The following is a 24,898-nucleotide window of genomic DNA, read 5'->3' on the forward strand; positions in this document are numbered from 1 at the left end:
TAAAAATAAAGTTAATGTCCTGGAGTGGCCAAGTCAGAGTCCAGATCTCAATTCAATTAAGAATTTGTGGCTCGACTTGAAAAAGGCTGTTCACTCACAGTCGCCATTCAACCTGAACAAACCTGAACAGTTTTGCAAAGAAAAATGAGGAAAAATCGCAGTGTCCAGATAGACAAAGCTGATAGACACTTGTGCACATAGACTCAAGGCAGCCATGACTGCTAAAAGATAATCTTTTTCAATTTGTACTTGAAGGATGTACTTATGTGATTGATTAAATTGTGTTTTATATTTACAGTTAGGTCCATAAATATTTGGACAGAGACAACTTTTTTCTAATTTTGGTTCTGTACATTACCACAATGAATTTTAAATGAAACAACTCAGATGCAGTTGAAGTGCAGACTTTCAGCTTTAATTCAGTGGGGGTGAACAAAATGATTGCATAAAAATGTGAGGGCAACTAAAGCATTTTTTAACACAATCCCTTCATTTCAGGGGCTCAAAAGTAATTGGACAATTGATTCAAAGGCTATTTCATGGGCAGGTGTGGGCAAGTCCGTCGTTATGTCATTATCAATTAAGCAGATAAAAGGCCTGGAGTTGATTTGAGGTATGGTGCTTGCATGTGGAAGATTTTGCTGTGAACAGACAACATGCGGTCAAAGGAGCTCTCCATGCAGGTGAAAGAAGCCATCCTTAAGCTGCGAAAACAGAAAAAACCCATCCGAGAAATTGCTACAATATTACGAGTGGCAAAATCTACAGTTTGGTGCATCCTGAGAAAGAAAGCAAGCACTGGTGAACTCAGCAACGCGAAAAGACCTGGGCGTCCACAGAAGACAACAGTGGTGGATGATCGCAGAATCATTTCCATGGTGAAGAGAAACCCCTTCACAACAGCCAACCAAGTGAACAACACTCTCCAGCGGGTAGGCATATCGATATCCAAGTCTACCATAAAGAGAAGACTGCATGAAAGTAAATACAGAGGGTGAACTGCAAGGTGCAAGCCACTCATAAGCCTCAAGAATAGAAAGGCTAGATTGGACTTTGCTAAAGAACATCTAAAAAAGCCAACACAGTTCTGGAAAAACATTCTTTGGACAGATGAAACCAAGATCAACCTCTACCAGAATGATGGCAAGAAAAAAGTATGGAGAAGGCGTGGAACAGCTCATTATCCAAAGCATACCACATCATCTGTAAAACACGGTGGAGGCAGTGTGATGGCTTGGGCGCGCATGGCTGCCAGTGGCACTGGGACACTAGTGTTTATTGATGATGTGACACAGGACAGAAGCAGCTGAATGAATTCTGAAGTGTTCAGAGACATACTGTCTGCTCAAATCCAGCTAAATGCAGTCAAATTGATTGGGCGGCGTTTCATAATACAGATGGACAATGACCCAAAACATACAGCCAAAGCAACCCAGGAGTTTATTAAAGCAAAGAAGTGGAAAATTCTTGAATGGCCAAGTCAGTCACCTGATCTTAACCCAATTGAGCATGCATTTCACTTGTTGAAGACTAAACTTCACACAGAAAGGCCCACAAACAAACAGCAACTGAAAGCCACTGCAGTAAAGGCCTGGCAGAGCATTAAAAAGGAGGAAACCCAGCATCTGGTGATGTCCATGAGTTCAAGACTTCAGGCTGTCATTGCCAGAAAAGGGTTTTCAACCAAGTATTAGAAATGAACATTTTATTTCCAGTTATTTAATTTGTCCAATTACTTTTGATCCCTTGAAATGAAGGAATTGTGTTAAAAAAAAGCTTTAGTTGCCTCACATTTTTATGCAATCGTTTTGTTCACCCCACTGAATTAAAGCTGAAAGTCTGCACTTCAACTGCATCTGAGTTGTTTTATTTAAAATTCATTGTGGTAATGTACAGAACCAAAATTAGAAAAAAGTTGTCTCTGTCCAAATATTTATGGACCTAACTGTATATTTAATTTAGAGCACTTTGCAGAGATCTTTTTTCACTTTGACATTTTTCTTTGGATCAATGTCAAAAAAGAGACAAATTAAATCTATAATGATTCAGTCTTGTACAGGAATAAAATGTGAAAACATACAAGGAGTAAGTACTTTTTATAGGCACTGCACTTGTGAGCACTTCACAGTTTTTTCAGTAGTTTTGAGAGCTTATCAATACCATCTTTATCGCTAGCATGAAAAAAGTTAAATGTATCGGCTTTTTTGCACACAGTTCCTCTATCAGAAGCTGACATTTGAAAGAGACTCAAATTAGAAATAAAGGCTGCATATTTGCAAAAAGAACGTCCAGGCATGGAGGTTATGTTTTATATTTAAACTGTACTCTGGTATTAATTGCATTTGACTTCAAACAGGAGGGAGCAGCCAACTGGAAAATAAGTTTCAGGTCCAAAAAAAAAAGAATACATTAAATTGCAGATGACAGCACTGGTTTAATAAGCACAGCTGTTCCAAATGTAAAATAAAACAATCTTGGTTAGTGTCAGATATTATAAATGTCCTATAAAAGAGCTCAGGCATAAACTGTTCTCACCGGTATTGTATCGCAGTAACACCCAATCCAGAAGATTCAAACATGGGTGTTACGTTCAAGTTAGACATGTCAGAAGTAGCTGGAGCACTCTGGTGGTCTTGGCACTGTCTGATATCACCTGGTCTGTCAAATATTGCTTACTTTTAAACATTACTGAATGTTGTGCTGCTTGCTATACTTTATACAGTAATCCCTAATCCATCGCGGGGGTTGCGTTCCAGAGCCACCCGCGAAATAAGAAAATCCGCGAAGTAGAAACCATATGTTTATATGGTTATTTTTATATTGTCATGCTTGGGTCACAGATTTGCGGAGATACACAGGAGGTTGTAGAGAGACAGGAACATTATTCAAACACTGCAAACAAACATTTGTCTCTTTTTCAAAAGTTTAAACTGTGCTCCATGACAAGACAGAGATGACAGTTCCGTCTCACAATTAAAAGAATGCAAACATATTTTCCTCTTCAAAGGAGTGCCCGTCAGGAGCAGAGTCTGTCAGAAAGACAGAGTAAAGCAAACAAATCAATAGGGCTGTTTGCTTTTAAGTATGCGAAGCACCGCAGCACAAAGCTGTTGAAGGCGGCAGCTCACACCCCCTCCGTCAGGAGCAGAGAAAGAGAGAGAGAGAGAGAGCCAGAGAAAAACAAAGTCAAAAATCAATACGTGCCCTTTGAGCTTTTAAGTATGCGAAGCACCGTGCAGCATGTCCTTCAGGAAGCAGCTGCACACAGAAGGTAGCAACGTCCCTATCGTCTAGGTGTGCGAACAGCCCCCCTGCTCACACCCCCCTACGTCAGCGCAAGAGAGAGAGAGAGAGAAAGTAAGTTGGGTAGCTTCTCAGCCATCTGCCAATAGCGTCCCTTGTATGAAATCAACTGGGCAAACCAACTGAGGAAGCATGTACCAGAAATTAAGACCCATTGTCCGCAGAAACCCGCGAAGCAGCGAAAAATCCGCGATATATATTTAAATATGCTTACATATAAAATCCGCGATGGAGTGAAGCCGCGAAAGGCGAAGCGCGATATAGCGAGGGATCACTGTATTGATTTTAATCTTGTATGGTTGCAATGTCCTCATCTTATGTCATCTTCTCACATTGCTTTTCCTGGTGAGAATCGCGGTGGCAGCAGGCCAGGCAGGTCAGCCCAGACTTCTCTATTCCCAGCTACAGATTCCAATGGATCTGCTGCAGGGTCTCCACCCAGTGGAATATGCTTGAAGAAGCTCCAGGGGGAACCACCCGAGGGGCATTCTTACAACATGACCAATCCACTTCAACTGGCTTCTCTCGATCCAGAGAAGTAGATTCTATTCTGAGGCTCTCTTGAATTGCTGAGGTTCTTACCCTATTACAGCCCTTTGGAAAAAAAAAAAAAATTATACAACTTGGATTCACGATCTTGTTCTTTCAGCCATTACCCACAGCTTATGACCATAGGTGAGCCAGAATTTCGATGGTAAACCAAGAGTTTTGTTCTTAGACTCAGCTCCTACTTTCCCACCATGAACCGGTACAGTGCCAGCAGAAACACGTCTGCTGCTCCAGTCCAATTGTTAATCTGATGTGCCCTTCTTCCATTACTTGTGAACAAGATCCTTAGCTACCTGAGCTCCTCCACTAACGGCAGTTGCCACACACTAACCCCCACCCTTCAGCTCCCCCTCCAGGAGAGAGCAATCCACTGTTTTCCAAGAGAGACCCATAGCCTCAGACTTGTAGGCACTGATCCTCATCCCTGATGCTTCACACTCAGCAGTAAATCGCTCAAGCGCATGTCAAAGGTCATGTTCAGATGAGGCAAAGAGGACAACATCATCTGCATAAAGCAACAATGCTAGCCCAGCCTCCCCAACTAGATACCTTCACAATCTCATTTTATAATCTTGTCCATGCAAACCATAAACAGGAGTGGTGACTAGACCAAACCTTGATAGAGTCCAACACCCAAAGTGAATAAATTTGACTTAACATCAGCTCTTACTGCATTCATATGGGGAATGAATACCATGTAAGAGTGGTTCTGTTACACAATATACCTGCAGCACTTCTGATTCTGTCTGACTTTGGTCTCTTATAACTTTCATTGCATTATGGTTGTAACATTCCTTAACCAAATCTGTCTTCTGTTGTAATATCTCAGAATCGAGTCCTGTACATTTTCAGTATCCTACAAGCCAGAGGCCAGTTTTTGTCTAATTCTGATATCCTGTAAGCTTTTTTCTCCTGGAGTATTCGCAAATCTTGGTGTCATGAAGTTTTACATTATTTAAAATTAAAGAATTAAAGAAATGTTTTATCTCTTAGAGGCTGATTTTAGCACATTGCAGGCTCCTGCATCTTTGGCTTCCCTGGAGTTTATCCTGATGTTTTTCAAACCTCATAGCATCTGGAATTTTTGACCTTTATACTGCACTAAACATATTCTTATCACGTTTAGTTTATCTACATTTATGAATACGGCCAAGTTCCTTAAACAACACCACTTTGCAAAATGAGGCCCAATACCTCACATCCTTTGGTATTTTTCCCGTGCTAATGTGAATATTACCATGATACTTCTCTAAACATTTAGTATTATCTGTAAAACCTGTAAGTGGCATGTCATGAAGGGTATTTCACTGGGCTTCTTTCTGGGTAGGAACTCTTTCCGTGTGTTTGTTGGTCTTTGCTGCTTGTGCTTGCTGCACTTTCCTTATTATGCGTCCAGCCCATCTGCACTCCTGATAGTAGATGAATCTTTTGGTCAGCCTTTCTCTGTACCTTTTTATTATTGGTTAAGTTAGGTGAGAGGTTCCTAAAGTACACTATTGGATTGTTTAGAGGTGGATTATCCTTGGTCTTGACGATTTTTCGTCAGTCATTATTTTACTAAATTTTACAACACATTCAAGGAGTAGAAAACCTCTTTGATTAGAGGGATTGCAAAGCTTGGACCTAGTGTTTAATTGAGCAGGCAGTTTGGATTAAATTAGGGTTACATTTTTTACAAGGCCTAAAACATATTCACCCCTTTGAATTTTTTTGCATTTTATTGTTAAACAACATTGAATCACAAGCAATTTATTGGGCTTTTTCACATTAACGAACTTTTTTTCATATACATGTGCTATTATTACTTAAAAACGTGAAGTACAACAATGTACATCCAGACAGGGATGACCTGTGACCATTGTTGCAATGGAAACTAAAATAATAATACACTTCCTGGATCATCAGGTATGATTTAGTCTGATGTAACATAAATGAAGTCCACTCACTGTCTGCCTGGTCTCCTGCACTAATGGCATGACAGATTCTCCATTTCATATGCGCACTTTTTAAGTGGTGTTGAGGTTCCTTGGCTGTCCTCTACCCAGTGGTTTTAAATTGGCTGTGCATTATTTCACTTCTGCAGTTACTAACATGGATTGTAGACAAGAGTGGAGTGAGCACTTCCTAGTTTTTGCTTCGTTATGGAAATGTTAATTTAAATCAAACAATCACAAATTCTCTTCTGATTTGCCAAACAAAGACATTCAGTTACAGAATGAATTTCAGTTGAAACAGGATAATTTTAAGCATAACTCCATAATTTCTCTAAAGCCTTCCCTGACTTGCCTGATTTGCTAGAGATCCATCATTTTAGAGTGTCATATTTGCTTGATCATCTCTAAAATAGATCATCTCTATTTATCAACCATTCTGGCACCGCAGCCATTTTTTTACTCATCTAATTTCTGAGCATATAGTAGCATCACCTTGACGTTAAGGTTTCATACCTCAAGTTTTCCCCTTTTCCTAATCAATGCCATTTCAAACTTTTCTATCTGTGAAAAGACCAGTCTTACAATTGTGGGTGCCACTGGGTGCCTTTTATCGGCAACAAAACGCTGGCAGAAGAAAAGCATCAATCATTCTTCTTTATTATCTAAGTCTTGCAAGAGGTAACCCTAACAGGAGCATAAGCACCTTATTATTAAGCGTTACAAAGGTGGGTACCCTAACCCTAACCCTAACTTTCAGAACTATTTATCATTTTCCTTTTGAAAGAAAGCCCACAAAATTTAAACTTACAGAGGTTATACTTTAATAAATGGTCACCTGTGTCATTTACATCCAAAAAATAGTAGGCAACTAACTGTGTAGTCCAGTGATAACTTCACTACACAATGCTCAGCATGCAAATCATGAAGAAGATGGTGAGATTATTTGCTTACTGATTGAATAACCATAAACATAGTGCACAAATGCAGCCAAGAATGGTCAGAACCTGACCATCGGGCTTCTTAAGTATACATTCTGCAATTTTGTTAGATCAACTTATTATTTTTAACGGACTTATGTAATATTAGCGACTTTTATATGTGTGTTTTTTCCTAATTTGAGGTTTTCATAGATGAGGATTTCATTTGGGATGTAAGTTTTGCGTCTGCTTTTGAAATAATAAACCTGTTTTTCAGTACTATTATATTTTCTTTGTTTATGTGATGTCATCTTGGTTCTTTTCACGTGAACACAATCTTCACCAACAATGATTTCGTATCCCTAGGGGAATTCAACTAACAGAATCCTAAGGTTAGGGCCTACTTGGAAATAAAATTAATAATCACTAAGGTTTTGTAATTTGGTGATGACTTATTTCTGACTTAGATCTTCCTATTTCAGTTTCTGGTTGCTTGGTTTGATTGTCCTTCTGGTTTTGACTTATTGCATTTCCCTGATGATGTTCTTATGCTGCATTATTGTTTCTTGGTTTTCTTGCTCTCACAGTAATCGTCAGGCACACTGGTATGTCCATAACAACTTCATTGTGGCAATTTTGGTCCTCGCGACCCTTTTTGTCAGCATTAATGATCAATCTCATCCTTACACAAGCTTTTTTTTCTTGCTGGGTCATCAGACCAGTTTTGTACTGCTCATGGACTTTTACTCATTGTCCTTTAGTGGATAATTTGTTAATCCTGCCCTGGACTAATGGAACTTTTAATGATGAAACAAACCGGTTGTTATCGTCATGTCCTCCTCTTAACTTTGTGTCTCATACTGCAGTATACATTATTTTACATGAACACATTAATGCCACGTCACTTCCAGCAATCCCCCTTTTTAACTCTTTCAAAGGATTTCCAAGACTCTATGACTGTGATATGGAGAGCCTCAAGGTTCAGACCTGATTAAATTGTGATCTCTCCTGTGTATAGTATTGTTTGCCTTTTGTTCTCCCAAACCAGTTCTCTGTGTCCTTCTCTCTAATGAAACCCTCTTCCTGCTTGTATACTACAGAGATTTTCACATTTGCTTTGGTCCACCTTCTTTGGATTTGTTCTAAATTTACTATAATTTTGTGTTTGTTTCCTTGTTGTCTGAGCAAGTCATTTAGAATTTTTGAAATTCATTTGCACCACTTTGCAAAGATCTGCTTTTACTTGGACATTAAAGTCTTTTTCTGTTGATCACTGTCAAAAAAGCCAAATTAAATCCACTGGGATGCAATGCTGTACAATAATAAAATGTGAAAAATTCCAAGAGGGTGAATACTTTTTAAAGGCACTTTACTGTAGTACTAGGGTGTTGTACCATGTTAGTCATTATGAATGTAGAGAAAAGCCAAGCAAAATGATTACAATATGCAAGCTTTCGAGGCAACTCAGGCCCCTTCTTCTACATCTTGCCTGAAGAAGGGGCCTAAGTTGCCTCGAAAGCTTGCATATTGTAATCTTTTTAGTTAGCCAATAAAAGGTGTCATTTTACAAGGCACTTTACTATAATTTCTTCTTTTTTTCCTTATTGTCTAAACTAGTAATGTAGAATTTCTATAAGGTATAGGCCAAGTTTTACACACTTTGTTTATTGTGCTGGGCCTACTTTATAATGTTTGCAAACAGACATCTATCTGAATATCCCACTCAATTTCTCAGATCACACTTTAATTCATTCATTTCAAAGTAATTCCCCATGGTTAGAGATAAACCTGTTGTTCTGGAAATCCTAAATGAACAGGTTAACGGAAAGTCTTAGAATCTTGGCGATTACCATAAAATACGAAGATTCTGCATAGCTGAGTTTGGAGCCTATTATGTTTGATCTCAATATCTTACATTCTGTCCTTAGCTGTTTTGATTTTTACTTCTTGAAATGTTCTACTTTTATACCCTCTATTTTAGTAGAGTTTACGCTATCTCTTTAAGCCTTGATCCTGCCATTTGGCCCTTTAATACTGTTAATCATCGGCAAAGATATTGATAAAAATCATTAAAACTGAATAATAAGTTTAATTTAGGACTAATATCATATTATTTGGGTTTAAATAGATTTTAGGTTTACAAGAGCATTTTCAGACATCAATGCTATTATGTCTTTATATTGCAAATCTATTTATATCGTATAGTAATGGTATTACATGTTGGTTTAGTTTCTAGACATTCATGATCCAAAGTGAATTTTAATGGGGATAATAAAATTACCTTACCAAACCTGCACTATACTGCCTCCTGCCACTTCTCTGGTTTCCCTTTGACCTAGCAGGCTATTCTACCCCCGTGATGATTTTGCGTGTTTGATTCACACAGTTGCCCTCCATCTCCATGATCTTCTGCATTGTCTCTTACAGGTGGAGTGACCCTGGGGATCAACGCCAAGGGTGAGCGGCTGAAGCACTGGTTTGACTGCCTCAAAAATAAGGACAAAAAAATTGAGCGCTGGCACACCCTGACTAATGAACTTCCAGGGTCGGCTTTCAGTGACTGAGGCTCTGCCCCCTCACCTGCAAGGGAAACCCTTGGGTAGAAGGGGGCCTGACTGACACCAGCACCCTGCCACATTCATGCAGGAGACACATTTTGTTTGAATTTCTTACAATTAATGTTTACAGAAAAAAAAAAAGTTTTACAAGAAATTCTTATGGATCTGGCTTCTGGTATAGCCTCCCATCAGGTATCACAATAACCAGAGTAGGGTATGTTAGCTTCACTGACGAGGGCCTGGCCGCAGACAGTTGATGATTGTCATACTTGACATGCTAACTCAGACTACTGTGGTCCAGCCTAAACACCACAGACACCCCAAAACCAGAGCAGAGTTTTTGACTAAGGAGAGATTCATAGAGTTCATAATTGTACACATTCATAGACAAACTCACAAAATGGGAGAAATGCCCATGCTGTCTTGTTCAGGAACTGTAGCAATCAAATGGAATGTTTCATTAATTTTTCTGAGCTTTTGACTTGGAAATGGGGTCTCCTGTTGACCCAGCATGGTCAGGCTACACTTGTACCAACAAAAACACTCACACTGTAAAATGCATCACGTGGGCAACTAACAAGCAGATTTACACAGCTGGTTGGCTGTTTAATCATCTGCCATCTCATTAGAGTGCATGTTGATATTACTCCTGAGATGACACTGAAGGAGAAAATATGCAATTTTAATTATACGTAAAGCCCTCAAAATTCTGGGCATACTATTAACTGAGCATTCAGCATGCTTTATCAATATACATTCATTAGGTTTATGAACTCGGAGACTATCTCAATAGCATGTTAGTGGTTCACAGGCATAGTCACAGACAGACTCAGAATCAGTCACTGATTAACCTGTCATACATGAGTTTAGGATGTGGGAGAAAAAGCAAAGTACCCCAAGAAAACCGAATGTGCAGACTCTGCAAAGAAGAGTTACCAGACATGGAGTGTGGTGGCAGAGGTACTAACCATTTTGTTACCAAATGTTTGTGTATTTCAGGTTGACCAAGAGAAGTAAATATGTACTGGAATTATCAGCTGCAATATGGGACTTGTTAGAATATTCTATGAATGAAGTCAAAAGAATTGTGGAGACTATAGCACAGAAACACTGTTTGCAATCCCATTACTTATTAAGATGCATCAATAAAGAGAATTTCGTTTCATTTTTATCATGTGTGCCAGGCTGCCAGCTTGTCATGGAGCTGGCGTTCTCTTTTTCTGCATCTTTTAACACAATAAACCCAAAAGTCAAAGAGAATCAGTTATGACAGTCACGTATAGTTTCATTTCATTGCTAGTGTAGCGGCACAAAGTCCTGTCAGGATGTCTAGCGCCCCTGATTGGGATGGGTGATGGGAAAACAGAAATGACCTCTGGGTAGGCTTGGTGTCAGTCAGGCCAAAGGGGCAGCTCTGCCAGCCCTGCACTATTTCTACACTTTGTGATCGGTTTGCCTTTGTACCTGATTTGTACTGTATATACATATAATGAAACGCATGTTGGTGTGTCAGTGTGTTATGCACTGTTTGATACAAACAAAAGCACTCGAGTCCTCTCGCGACACTTTCACTTTTGTATGTCTGAATGCTGTCAAGTCCGTTTGGTTATCAACTGGACTCCAAGTGCGCTGCCCTTCCTTCTCTAGCTTCCTTCCCTCACCTGTTCTTGGCTCAGTGCTCAGCAGCAGCATATTGAATGGCTAGGTTTGATTTTCTTTTTTTTGTGTTCAATGTAGCATTTATCTTTTTGATTGTTCATTGCTCCTTTTTTGTTGCCTTTTCTGTGTTAATTGTGTTCCTCCCTGTTTTGCTCGGAGGGCAAGCAGCCAACAGGTGTGGTGGTCCATGTGGCATTTCAGGCTTTGAGTTGAGGAGCCCTGCTAACCCCATACTTCATGTCACATAGGTAAGAAGGACTCCTTTCTTCATGGAAAGAATGATTTTAAATGGCCAGTTAACTTTGTGCCATAGTTAGCAAGAAGGAAATAATCTTAATGTTTCTTGAATGAAAGTCAACAAAGTTTGCTGATGTGGTTACAGACTAGTCTGAATCTATAAATAAATAAAAAATCCAATCCCCTTATAACAAGGAGGAATCATAATGAGAAAAGAATATTTAACACAATCTCATATGCTATAGGGTTTGATTTTTTTCTGTCTCTTCAGTAAGCCCTAGATGACCTCAAAAAGAGGATGTGATCCCTTCAGACTAGCCAGCCTACGATTTGACTAACACACTGGAGCTACATTGTCTGACAAAAGGAGCTGTCATCTTAACTCATTATAAGATATAAGCATACAGGATCCTTCAAGGGAGTCAGACTCAGAACTTTCCCTCACCCTGGCTCAACTTCAAATTTAGGAATAAATTGTCAAGACTTATTTAAAACTTGGACTGATATGAGACACTCTAAAAAATGATCAGCCATGCAGCCAGACTGACACATACATAGATAGATAGATAGATAGATAGATAGATAGATAGATAGATAGATAGATAGATAGATAGATAGATACTTTATTAATCCCAAGGGGAAATTCACATACTCCAGCAGGAGCATACTGATACAAAAAACAATATTAAATTAAAGAATAATAAAAATTCAGGTAAAAACACACAATAACTTTGAATAATGTTAACATTTACCCCCCCGGGTGGAATTGAAGAGTCGCATAGTTTGGGGGAGGAACGATCTCCTCAGTCTGTCACTTAGAGAAGACTTGCAGATTAATTACAGAAGGACATTTGGACTCCACCTATTGACCTTACACTCCAATTTCACCACTGTCAGATTTTTCAGAATGACAGTATAAAGGTGTACTGTAAAGTTACTGTTTGAGTGAGCAGGTGTGAGTGAGTTTTCATTAATGCTTTTATTGTCTTTCTCCTCAAATAATTGTACATTAATATATAATTATACAGGGTTCGATTGCTGATCACTGTTTAGTTGCCTTTGTATTACCAATCTGACCCCATGGGCAGTCCCACGACTGTCTTTGGTTGCACTGCATGCTGGATTCCATTAGGTTGGTCATCTCACTCCACTGTATTTACAGCAGACAGTAATTTAGACCTGTAGCAGCATTGCCATCTACTGGTGTTCTGTGGTAATGGTAAATTCCTCCCAGAATGCCAACAATTGCTTAAGAGTTTAGAAAGTGAGAGGCACATGTCAGTCATTTTTAAGAAGTGCAATCAGTAGTCAGTACTTGTCAGTCATTTACTGGTTTTATCTTTGAGCCCACTGGGATGTTTCAATTATACAGTTTTGCCTAATTATTATCTCCATTAGCTTTAATGTACTGTTACACAGTACTGTAAAAAATATACTGTATAGTCCACCCACTAAAATCAATTTAGAGTTAGTTATCCATGTAGCAAGTGTTTACTTACTATACAACATTAGTAAAAAACACAAAGAAGCATTGAAACAAAAAAAATCAACAAAAATATCTTGTGTTTTTAAAACAAGTGAATATTTTTGTGCCCCATTTTGGAATGGAAAGCTCATGTTATTCACTTTGGTATACTACTATAGAATTTTTTCAAGTCATCCTGTGGTAAATGCTTCCAAGCATCTTGTAGGATTTCCATAATGCTTCTTTTTGTTCCTTTCTTTGTCCAAATGATCCCACAGAGATTAAATTATACTGATTTCAGAGCTCTGGTAAGCAATCTACTTGTAATGTGCATTGCGTTCCATCTGCAGACTCTGCTCCAAGTGGGTCTTAATTGTGTTTGCAGTTTGCTTGCAATCATTCAAGTTAGTTTCCTCAAAGGTACACCATGATAAATCAGAATCTGTTTATATTTCTCAGCAGATCCCCTATACCATTGACTGAAATGCATTCCCAGACCATGACGGAGCTGCCACTCAGCTTTACAAAAGGATATAGAGTCAAATATCAATATATTGACAAACTGGCTTCTCTGTAAATGACAATTTTAAAATTTGAACTCATCGCCCCATAAGGGGTGTCACTCTATGTTTATAGTCTTCACTGTCCTGAAGGCTCTTCTGATTTTTACCTTTCCACAGAGGTTTCTTAGCTCCAACAAGCTCATTAAGAACATTGCCTTTCCTTTAGGACTTCTTGAATCATGTAATGTATTTTGGTGCGTAACTGATTGCCATATGCTGAACATTGTTTCCTTCTGTCCCTTAAGAAAGTGACCATATGCTGATAGAATTTTGGATATCCTGCTGCATTTTATTACCATTTTCTTCAATTTGTTTTAATCACAGCTTAAACATCACACCCTGAAAGTCCTGTTTGTGGTGCTCTGTTGTTCCTTGGTATGCTGTTGACTTTAGCCTTGTTGATCAGTGGCATTACAAGGATGCCATCCTGGAGTAGACATTTAGATGTGTAGAGAGGGAAACTAAATACCAAAAAACTTTGTTACCGATTTTTCATGTGATGGGTAGATGACCATTTTGGGTGGACTCTGCTCAACCGTAGCCATGTCCGTGTTGTTGATACAAAAGTATGATTTTATGCCTGCCAAACATCTCCTTGAGGTGCCAAAGTATTTTGGCTACCATCTCATACACCTACTGCATTTATGTGTTAAACCACACCACTAGCACACCTCATCTCTACCTCATACATTTGAATCAGGTGTGCTTTTGGTAGAACTTATCAAATATCTGCAATGGCTCAGAGAGGTTTGGAAACCAATCCCATGTTACTCTTTACCATCTGACAAGATATCAATGCATTTTTGGAAAATGCAAGAAAGTCTTGTTAGTTGGAGTGTATCAATGGTTATTTGTATTTATTCAGATGTTACAGTGTATAGTGTTTTCATGAGCAAATAAACACTGCCCAGGTACCTTTTGTACCACTATCGCATTAAGTGACCTTCAATTGGTGAGTTGATGCAGCCTAATGAAGAAACCTTCAAAGCATTAAGTGTTAGGTATTACTGCCTTTTCAAATAAAAAACATTAATGTGTCAAAATTCTCTTAATGTGTCAAACAAATACAAAATATCATGTAATTTGAAAAGCACCTGATGTTGTCATGTCATTTTCGTCTGTCTGTCTGCACTAAACAGCTTAGCTTATTATTTTAAAATTTTAGCATGCTTATTCCTCAAACATATTTCTCAGGAAAGTTCAATTGTGTTGAGATATGCCACATAGAGTGCACTGTACATATTTTAAAAATTTTAAAAACTCCGCAGCTGTCAGTCTTAAAATACAGAAACATTCTGTGTGACTTCAGTTATTGATTAATTTAGTGTTTCAACTTTACCTTGAGAGAGGATATATTTCAGCTGGTATATGTTGCAAATGTACCCCTTTTATTCATCTGATAGCTGCTCTTGATCTTATTTGTGAGAGAATTGTATGTGCAGTGATGGTGGCAACTTGACCAAACCTCTGTCACACCATCCCACTTCTCCTTTTTTGGATATTATTATTTTACATATGCTAGAGAGAGGACAGCCTCTTCAAATACCTAAATGTTCATCCCATGTTTTGTCAAAACACAAAATGTAACTTATATTTGTTGTCATAATAATTAGAGCAATGGTTCAAAATTATATGAATTTACTATGAAGCACATACCAAATGAACAGAGTCTTTTGTTTTCAGTCTAATCACAGATAACTCAGAGATCCTTAGAGAACTGACCTTTATATGGTCACGTCAATGAAAAAACGCATTATGCTGCCCGAACAGAATTACATTCTATTATCAGTATTATTTTTGGACGTGTCTCATCGCTACAAAAATATTTTAATAACCAAAAATATCACAACTGTTTTTTTGAAGTATATTAAACACACTTGAACCTCCATGGCACTTGGAGTGTGCGAATCTGTGGCAGTCAACAAACAGGAAGGGGTGGTTGCTATATCCTGTTGGGGTGATGTAGTGGTCTCCCATGTAGTGAGTTCTTTTCTGTGGAGAAAACAAAAAGTGTGTGTGAACAAAGTTTTACAGAGCAAAGTTCTTTCTATTCCAACACAAAGAAAACTCCACGAAAATGTTTTAGTGAGTTTCGCATTTCATAATTGCTAAATAGACTGAAAATGAATTTTAGTTCAGTTTCGCAAAATTAGGTTAGAATCGAAACTTGCCTGCTTCACTCATCACTAGAAATTTCCCAATCAGTGAGTCATTTCATGTACAATACGCACATCAGACGAAACTGGTAGATGTGTACATTTAGACAAATTGCGCCCTTAACTCCAGCCTGAGGGAAAAATTGCATACTGTTCATCAAATAATAGTGAGAACTTTGCCAACTAATAATTTCAATTGTTTGTTGCCATATGGTTATAACAGATTGATGGAAACAAGGAAGATGGACAGAGGAAGAGTTGTGTGGTATAGCCTGGAATGGCAGGAGAAGATATGTGAGAATTAGATTTAGCAGCTAAACATCCCATAGAAATTCAACTGTGAACATTTGTGCACTTGTTTTCTGAACTTGGTTTGTCAGCTACAGGATGGTGAGGAGTCAAAGTGTATCCTGACAGAATTAGACACATGGCTGGACAGAACCTTGGATGTCTAAAGTACACACATGCACATACTGATGCTAGGGCCATCTATTGTCTCCACTTAGTCAGTCCTGTGGACCTTTAGGATTAATGTGAGGTATCCACAGAATGCCCATAAAGACAAGAAAAGAATATGAAAACTCCACATACATGAAGTGATCAGGCTGATAATCACATCCACATCCTTGGAGGCAGTATTACTAACCACTGCACCACTCCTTAAAAAAACAGAAAAAATAACAAGTTTATCAGAAAAGCACTCTAGTTTATATGTGTATTTTAACCAATAATTTCATACCAGAAAAAAAATTTTAAAAAAAAACTGCAGTGAGAGAAATTCCCGTAAGCCTTTGCACGATCTACCACCTCAATGATTCTGAAATAGTGCAGCCCAATATGCATTCGTCCTGTCTGGTATGTTGTGAGCACCTTGTGAGGAGGAGGTGTGTATATGTAGTAGAGAGGAAAGAAACTGACCAGGATATGGAAGGCATAAAAGGAAATGTAAAAATCATACAGGCTGGGGTCAGATTACCAAAAGAAACTATTCAAATGAAACGTCAAAGCTGGAACACTGAACCAGACATTGTAGTCAAAATATCAAAGCAAATGTCCTCAAGCTAACTTATATCATTTGCCTTTAACTAACACTAATTAAACAATGGAGCTTCAGAAGTAATCCAAAAGCTTGGATACAAGAACCTATGCACTGCCATCTTTTATAGTGAGGACTTGAGGACACAATATGCCACATGACTGGGAATGGTCATAGCAAACATACATTATATGGTTTCTGCCATGCAAATACTGTCACAAAATGGTGGTGACCATCCAAATAAAGACACAATTGGCACTTCCAATGTTATGATTAAAGCTATCAACAACCCTAAAAGCAAATGTAAATGATGCTAAATGACACAGAATGTATCAGAGGATATCACCCTTCAGATACTTTTACATGAAGAAGTGGAACGCCAAAAAAATAAAAAGTGTAAAAGATTGTTAACAAACAATTTATGATGAAAATTGGTTACATGAAAAAATGACTGACATTTGATACTCCTGCAGTCCATTCACTCCACTATTCTAACATACGGGTTTTGTAGGTCTGTCCAGCTCCTGCTGAGGCCACTGAGGTGGTCTAGACCAAGTTAATGCAAAGATACTAGGAACTTGAGATTTGGAGCTCTGGTAATAACTGAAGTAACACTTCAAGGAGGATCCAGAGCCAGTCATGTCCTTTGTAACCCAAAAAGATAAAAGTCAGAAACCACAAGCAGGGTATTAGTGTGGCCTACTGGGCACCAAAGTGACTTGCAGTGTTTGTGATGTGCCAGATGAGATGACAAACTGAAAAACAATTAATAGAAGGCAAGGTAGCCTAAATTTCAAACATACAGACAAGAGCATCTGGGGTGTAGTGAGCAGGTAGTTATGGCCACTAAATAATAATGAGTTCTGGATGATTGTACAACTATGAAGGCGATAAAGAAAGGCAGGCGCTCTGTGTTTTGCAAGGTGGTCCGCCTAAGGCTTAGTTGCTAGAATGAGTCTCTTGCAAATGTCTCTTTTAGGCCTAAGTACATGCCATAAAGCACACCTACAAGCCGTCAGAACTCACTGAGCAGGGTTCCCTTCTCTGTTGTTGCAAATGAAGGATTCCTATCGGCAAAATGCACAACAGGATGTATTAGAAGAAACTCATTTTGGTCTGTAACTGTTTCAATTGTGTCATCCGCAGCCCCCAGGCTGTGGGAGCACTGACTGGAATGCCAACAGAGACCCATTCAGTCTCCTAAGTACCTTTGGATGTCAGGAGCAAGACAGCAAACCATTGTTTCATAAAACTGGCAAATTCCCGACCCTCACATCTGTGACAGAAACTTTGATTATTTTGTTTTGGCTGAGGTGGCACACTTGATTGCTTTGTGTGTCATATGCCCTCCTCATGCCCAGGCTGCTCTCCCTGCTCGAGCCTCTCATTGTTTGTATTAGTTATCCCCATTGTCCCCCCATCCCCAATATCTCCCTATTTGTTTTAGCTTAAATATCGAAGGATGGTGGCCGTCAGTCAGCATGTATTATATCTGACTATATTTGATGGTCTTCCTTTTTGTTGATGTTATTTTTCTCAATAAAATTGCATAAAAAGAACACTTGTCTTTGTTTTATATTGTACCTGCAGCGGGAGAGAGTGGCAGAAATGGCTAAAAGACTCAGTTTTTGACCACTGACATTACAATATGCCATGAAATGGACTGGTACCTATTTGTGGCAATTTTCTGCGATCTGTCTGGTGCATCCAGTAAAGCTTGTTACTGGTTTGAGGATGTATGTATTTATATATGGTATACACTAATTGGCCACAATTTTAAAACCACTGACAGATGAAGGGAATAACATTGATTATTGTTATCGTTACAATGGCACCTGTCATAGGGTGGGTTATATTAGGCAGAAAATGAACAGACAGTTATTAAAGGTGATGTATTGAGAGCAGGAAAAATGGGAAACCACAAGGATCTCAGTGACTTTGACCTGGGCCAAATTGTGACGGCTGGACGAATGGGTGAGTGCATCTCCAAAACAGCAGGTCTTGTGGGGTGTTCCTGGTATGCAGTGGTTAGTAGCTACCAAAAGTGCTCAAAGGAAGGTTGACTGACAACAGGGTCGTGGGCGCCCAAGAACCAGTGATGCATATGGTAAGCAAAGACTACCCCATCTGGTTTGATTCCAGAAAGCTACTGTAGCAGAAATTGCTGAACACACAGTGCATCACTGCTTGCTTTGTATGGGGCTGCGTAGCCATAGATTGGTCAGAGTGCTCATGCTGACCCCCCCTGTCCACTGCTGAAAGCGTCTACAATGGGCATGTAAGTGCCAGAACTGGGCTACTGAACAATGGAAGAAGCTAGCTTGGTCTGATGAATCTTTTTTTTTTTTTTTTGATCATGTGGATGGCCAGGTGTGTGTATGTCGTTTACTTACATAAGAAATAGCAACAGGATGCACAAAGGGAAGAAGACAAGCCGTCTGAGGCAGTGTGATACTCTGAGCAATGTTTTGCTGGGAAATCTTGGTTCCTGGAATTTATGCGGATGTTACTTTGAGACGTACCACATACTGTACCTAAAGATTGTTGCAGACCACATACACCATTTTCATGGCAACTGTATTCCTTGATGGCAGTGGCCTCTTTCAGCAAAATAATGAACTCTGCCACATGAGAAAAATTGTTCAGCAATAGTTTGACGAACATGACAAAGGGTTCAAGGTATTGACTTAGCCTCCAGATTGCCCAGATCTCAATCTGATGAAAGCATCTGTGAGATGTGCTGGAAGAACAAACCTGATCCATGGAGGTTCCACCTCGCAACGTACAGGACCTAAAGGATCTGCTGTTAATGTCATGGTGCCAGATGAACACAGGACATCTTTAGAGGTCTTGAGGAGTCCATGCCTAAATGGGTCAGAGCTGCTTTGGTGACTAGTATAGAGGGACCTACACAATATTATGCAAGTGGTTTTATTGTTGTGGTGAATACTTTACTTTTGAGCTAGGGTGTCAAACTCGGATCTGGGAGGACCTTAGCAGCTGCAGAGTTTTCTTACAGCTGCTTCCTCAGTTGGCAAGCAATAGTGATGAGCAAAACAGCACAGCCTTACACCATTGCCTTTACATTCATTTTGTAGATAACCCATTTCACAAAACTCATTAAAATGAAATGTTATGGGTTTTCAGGGATGTAAACAAAGGAATATAACTCTTTAAGACTTACTGCTGCCTCTTTCCTTGACCGTCCAAAATTGGCTCCTTTCATTGCAGATCCATGTGCTTTTATTTGCCTCGTGCACTGACAACCGGTACATTCATGCAACAAGTTCCATCGACTCAAACCACTCTTTTGGGATCAGAAGTAACACTATGAATAATACCATCTGCACTCACTTTTCCCATCTACTGTACTTAAGCTGTCCCTTCCAGGGACTTGCTGACCATATACAAAGGCCATTGGATTTTAGCTGCTTGTAAATATTTGCTCTCCAGCCACACTGTCCTTTCCATGGTCTGCGCATGAATACATTTAGCCATGTTTTTGCACATGGAAAAAAAGGTTGCAGATGAAATGAAGGTAAACTGTATGTGCTAATGACTCTAATTTTGCTTATGAACAAATGCAATTTCTTTCACGGATCATTTCACACAACACTAGTAACAAAGTTCTTGTTGTCAATGAAGCATACTTCTTTTGCCTTCATCTTGATTGTCTTGATTTTAAAGATTCTGAATCTTTCATTATTCTTTTCTTTGTTAAACAGCAGCCAAACATAATAAGATGTAAAGCAAGCCAACAGTTGACCAATCAATTTAGAGGTCTCAAACTCATTTCCTGGAGGGCCATAATTTCCACTCCAAACCATTTCTTAATTAGAAGCCAAATCTTGTTCTTCAGTAAAACATTATTTAATTACATGAATTGTTAGTTGTCTCATTCTGCCATACCAGGCTTTTTATTACCAAAGCTGTTTATTTTTTTCCCTCTTCTGGCACACATGAATTGCAAATGGGGTCAAAGTAGATGGTTATCTGTTGGCTCGCTTTACATGTCATTATTGTTTGACTGCCTTTTAGAAACAATGACAGATTCTGGGTCTTAAAAAGCAAGTTAATTAAAATTAAAGCAAACAGTGTAGCTGTAGATACGTTACTAATTAGTAAATGGCTAGAATTAAAACTGGATCTGAGTTTGACATCCCTGCTTTTGATGGTTGATGGGATGAGCGAGACCAAATGTGCACCTTCTGCACAGATAAGCCACTAATGTTCCTTACTTTTCCTACTGAATTGGTATACTTGTTGATGACATTGATATCTCACAGAAAAAATACAAGTGTGTACTCAGATGCCCGTGCTTCCAATAAACTCGAAAAGGTGCCAGATAACACTTGTCTGTGACATTTTGTTTCTTTCACCCAGTAATCTGAGCATTTCAGTAGACAAGCTGTGGCTGTGGTTAAGTTCTGTGGAGTCAGAGACTACATTGTAGGATTCAAATTATGTGTCACTCACCATGTACATCCTCCACACAACTGAAATGGACCCCTTTGTGGACATCTTGCCATATTAGCAAAGCTTATGTCAAAGGCACAAATCCTGTAGCGTGAATTCATGTAATATACCAACCTGTTCATTCCATTTCAATGCCACAGTAGAGTGTTGTGCCACTTGAACTTAATTTGACTTTAGAGAACAGAGAGAGACAGAAGAATGCCTCCAGACGGATCAGCTACATGGAAGTGGACGCATGGAAATTAGAATGAGTGCATGTAAGATGACGAGCCTTCCCATGACGACATCACTAATGATTACAACTTACATATAATAGCTAAATCAGGTAGAAATAAGACTACTGGTGAACTTCCATGCTCTCTCCATTGAATTTTTGATCTGGTCTAAGATAAAATTTGTGTTGGAAAAATAGGCTGGAGCAGTGAAAGAATGCTACTAAGAAGCAGACTTCTAGTGTCCTATATGGAGTGAAGAAAAGTACTGATACACACACACAAGCTCCTGACTTCTAGGACGGCAATGACAAAATCATCAATGAGAAAGTACCGCATGAGCTAATATGTTCCCACATAAGATGGCTGCTGGATTTAGGAGGAATATATGCAAACAGCACTGTTCATCATGTAACAGTAGCTTGAAAATAAAAAGAGGAGTTTCTTCCATTCAGTATAACAGGAAAGTACGCCCATACTATATAGTGCTAGACTGGTCCTTAGGGCAGTCTGATCAGCTTGCATGTCATGCTCATCATCACAGATCCTCCTGTGGCAGTGTGCAGGAGAGAAGATGCTGAGCAAACTTCTCAAGTAAATATGAAATGGACTGTCTTGAGATAAAGAAAGAAATGCTAAGGAACAACAATCTACATATCAATAGCAGTCACTCTGACAGATCATGTAGGAAAGTCAGAACAGCCGTAATGCTCACCAACATCACATATACATTCACAGCTGAAGTATTAGAATAAGGGTTGCAGAAGAAAAAGATCTTTGGTAGGACCAAAGTGTGGAGGACATGAGATTGACCTTCTAACAGGCTGTCATTCCAAAGAGGGTAGATGTGCTTAATAACAAATATTCAAACGAAATCCATGAAAGTGCAAAGAGCTATAACAATTATACTAACAGTTATATAAACAAGAGGACAATAGAGCAACAAGCAGTTACAGAATACAAAAGATCAAACATGGGCTCAGGTAGTTTAAAAGAGGAAAAAGACACCACAACATCTCATCAGAAAAGAAGATTAAACTAACCAACAGGTATACTTTGCTTCAAAAGTCTGAGAAATTCTGACTTCGAGGCAAGTTAAAGAGATGTAAGGGCAGAAGAGGGAAGCAGAAACTGTTGGAGATTCAGTCCCCCAAAATACTGCAAACTCGATATGCAGTAGAGATCAGGAGTCGACCACAATATTCTTACCAGGAGCAAGCGTTTCCCACATAGCCCAAAGAATGGACTAGTTACTGGTGTGGATGGGTGAAGAACAAATTTAGGGAACTTGGAGAGAAGCTAAAGGCTGATTCAAAATCAGTAATTTTCTCCAAAATCTTTCCAGCACTAGGAAAAAGACTACACAAACATAATTTAATATTTAACCATAATGCATGGATGAAGGCATGGTGCGAACAAGAAGGTTTTTCTTTTCTCCCCCACTGGAAATAGAAAGCAACAAACATTCTAGGAGTGAGAATCTTCAGGGAAGTTCACAGACGTTTAAACTACTTTATCTGGGGGTGTCGACTGGGGAAGATGCAAACAGTCAACCCTACCTGAAGAAAACTCAACCAAAAACACAAAAAGTAGTCTTCTTCATTTAAAAGGTTTACACCTTAATGCGAGGAGCATTAGAAATAAATGCATAAACTAGAGGCAACAGTATTGACTTGGGACTATGACATTGTAGGAATTACTGAGTCATGGCTTAATGAGCCTAACAGAGAAGAATATAATATTAGTGGCTACACATGCTTCAGGAGAGACAGTAAGGAAGGAAAGGAGCAGGTGTGGTGTTTTATAGGAAAAATAACACTCAGGCCCACATCTTCAAGATGGGAGAAGAGAACACATCAGAATCACTGTGGGTTAGGCTAGTAAGGTAGAAAGGCAGAGATCTAGTTATTGGAGTTTGCTACAGGCTGGCAAACTCTGATATGTTAGATAATAGCATATTATTTAATCAATGCAATATATGTTCAATAAAGAGGCAAAGTGGTCTTGGGTGATTTTAACTTTCCAAACATTGATTAGGAAGCCCCTATTAGGAATACAGAAGAAGAAACTGAAATGGTGCAGATGGAAGATGACTGTTTTTTCACCCAGTTTGTCTCAAGCCCAACACGTGGTGATGTCTGTCTAGATGTCATCTTTTCGAACAATAAAGACAGAGTAATAAAAACAGAAGACATCAATACTTTAAGCAACAGTGATCAGTGATAAACCATGAGATTATCCTTGAAAACACACAAATGAACACTAATCAAAGACTTATAACTTCAAGAAAGCACACTTTATGAGGATGAGGAAGTATCTACAAAATACAGAGTGGAAAAGCAAAACTCAACAACTATAAATGATAGTTGTGTCACTTCAGAGATCTTCTGATCCAGGCTCAAAATAAGTGTATTCTGAAAACCAACAAAACAAAAAGATGAAAAAATCAGCTGGAATGGAAAAATAGCAGCATTATAAAAAGAGTAAAGCTAAAAAGGTCACTGATATTTATGACATAGAGGAATACCGGACACTACAGCAAGAGATCAAAAAAGCATTCAAAAAGTCAAAACAGAAATTGAAATAAAAATTGCTAGTGAAGCCAACACAAAAAGCAGGCAGTTTTTTCCAGTACTACTCCAGTGAAAAGACAATAAAAGATAATTTAAGAAACCTTTGAGATACTAATGGAGAAATCATTGAAAATTAGAAGGAACAAGCAAATGGACTGAATAGATATTTCACCCAAGTATATATAAAGAAAGAAACAAGTGGAATGTCTCATTCAGAAGTAAAAACAAATTATGAGTTCATAGATTTTAAAACAGAAGAGTCAGATGTGCTTCAATCCCTCAATAGTTTGAAGACAAATAAAACCCCTGGACCTGATTTTACCAATTGTATTGAAAGAAATGAAAGAGGTCATCTATAAACTCTTATTAGGCATATTTGAGCAGTCACTTCAGAAAGGAGAAGTACCTGAGGACTGGAAAGTTGCAAATGAGACTCCAATCTTCAAGAAGAGAGACAAAATGGATCCTAGTAATTAGGGAATCCATTCCCAGACGGGTTTATCCATTCCCAGGAATCCCGAGCTCCCGGGGATGACACAGTGCACGGGCATCTCACATGTGAACGGTTTTAGAACGATCGACACTTATTTTTAATAAAACTACTACAATATGTTGACACAAATAAAAGACTAACCTTATCTACAAGCAGTTCATGCCATCATATAAGTACATGTATCTTTAGTTGTGGTAATAAGAGCATAGAAAGCACAACGTCCTCACAAGTGGCGCAGTGGTAGTGCTGCTGCTTTGCAGTAAGGAGACTGTGGAAGATTGTGGGTTCGCTTCCCGGTTCCTCCCTGTGTGGATAGCGCTTTGAGTACTGAAAAAAGTGCTATATAAATGTAATGAATTATTATTATTATTATTATTATTATTAACGTGTCCAGCGTGCAGTTGTCCGGGCAAGAGCGCACCTTCGTGCAGAAGTACACCAACCACTTCAATGAAGTAGGCAGCACAATCATCAGATACTGATGCACTTGTTCTAAACAACGCCCGCGCTTGCCGTTGCTCTGAAACACCGCCATTTCAGCTTTTACTGATGCATCCAGTTTCTTGTCATCATTCTGTGATGGGAAGTTTCTTGGCACAGATAATGCGGATGAAACAGACTGACGCATTGCAATTTCAAGTTGCTGTTCAAAGCTGTTGTCTGATGAAGTGCAAGCTGCAGCAATGGCACCACCTTAATTATTTTCAACTATAACTCTGTTATTTCTTGATCGATTTTAGACTTTCACATGCTACATATGCAAGCTT

At 38.8% G+C, this 24,898-nt stretch overlaps 1 protein-coding gene across 2 annotated transcripts in view; it reads left to right on the plus strand.

Annotated features, from left to right (window-relative positions):
• Positions 1 to 16,737, plus strand: part of doc2b (double C2-like domains, beta) — a 462,393-nt gene extending 445,656 nt beyond the window's left edge. For both annotated transcript variants that reach the window (XM_051930789.1, XM_028807125.2), the window contains one exon: positions 9,131 to 16,737. In XM_051930789.1, the coding sequence (XP_051786749.1) occupies positions 9,131 to 9,267 (137 nt within the window). In that variant the 3' untranslated portion in view covers positions 9,268 to 16,737. The remainder of the gene's footprint in view (positions 1 to 9,130) is intronic.
• The last annotated feature ends 8,161 nt before the right edge of the window (positions 16,738 to 24,898 follow it).

Source organism: Erpetoichthys calabaricus, chromosome 8 (assembly GCF_900747795.2).
Source record: "Erpetoichthys calabaricus chromosome 8, fErpCal1.3, whole genome shotgun sequence".
Lineage (NCBI taxonomy): Eukaryota > Metazoa > Chordata > Cladistia > Polypteriformes > Polypteridae > Erpetoichthys > Erpetoichthys calabaricus.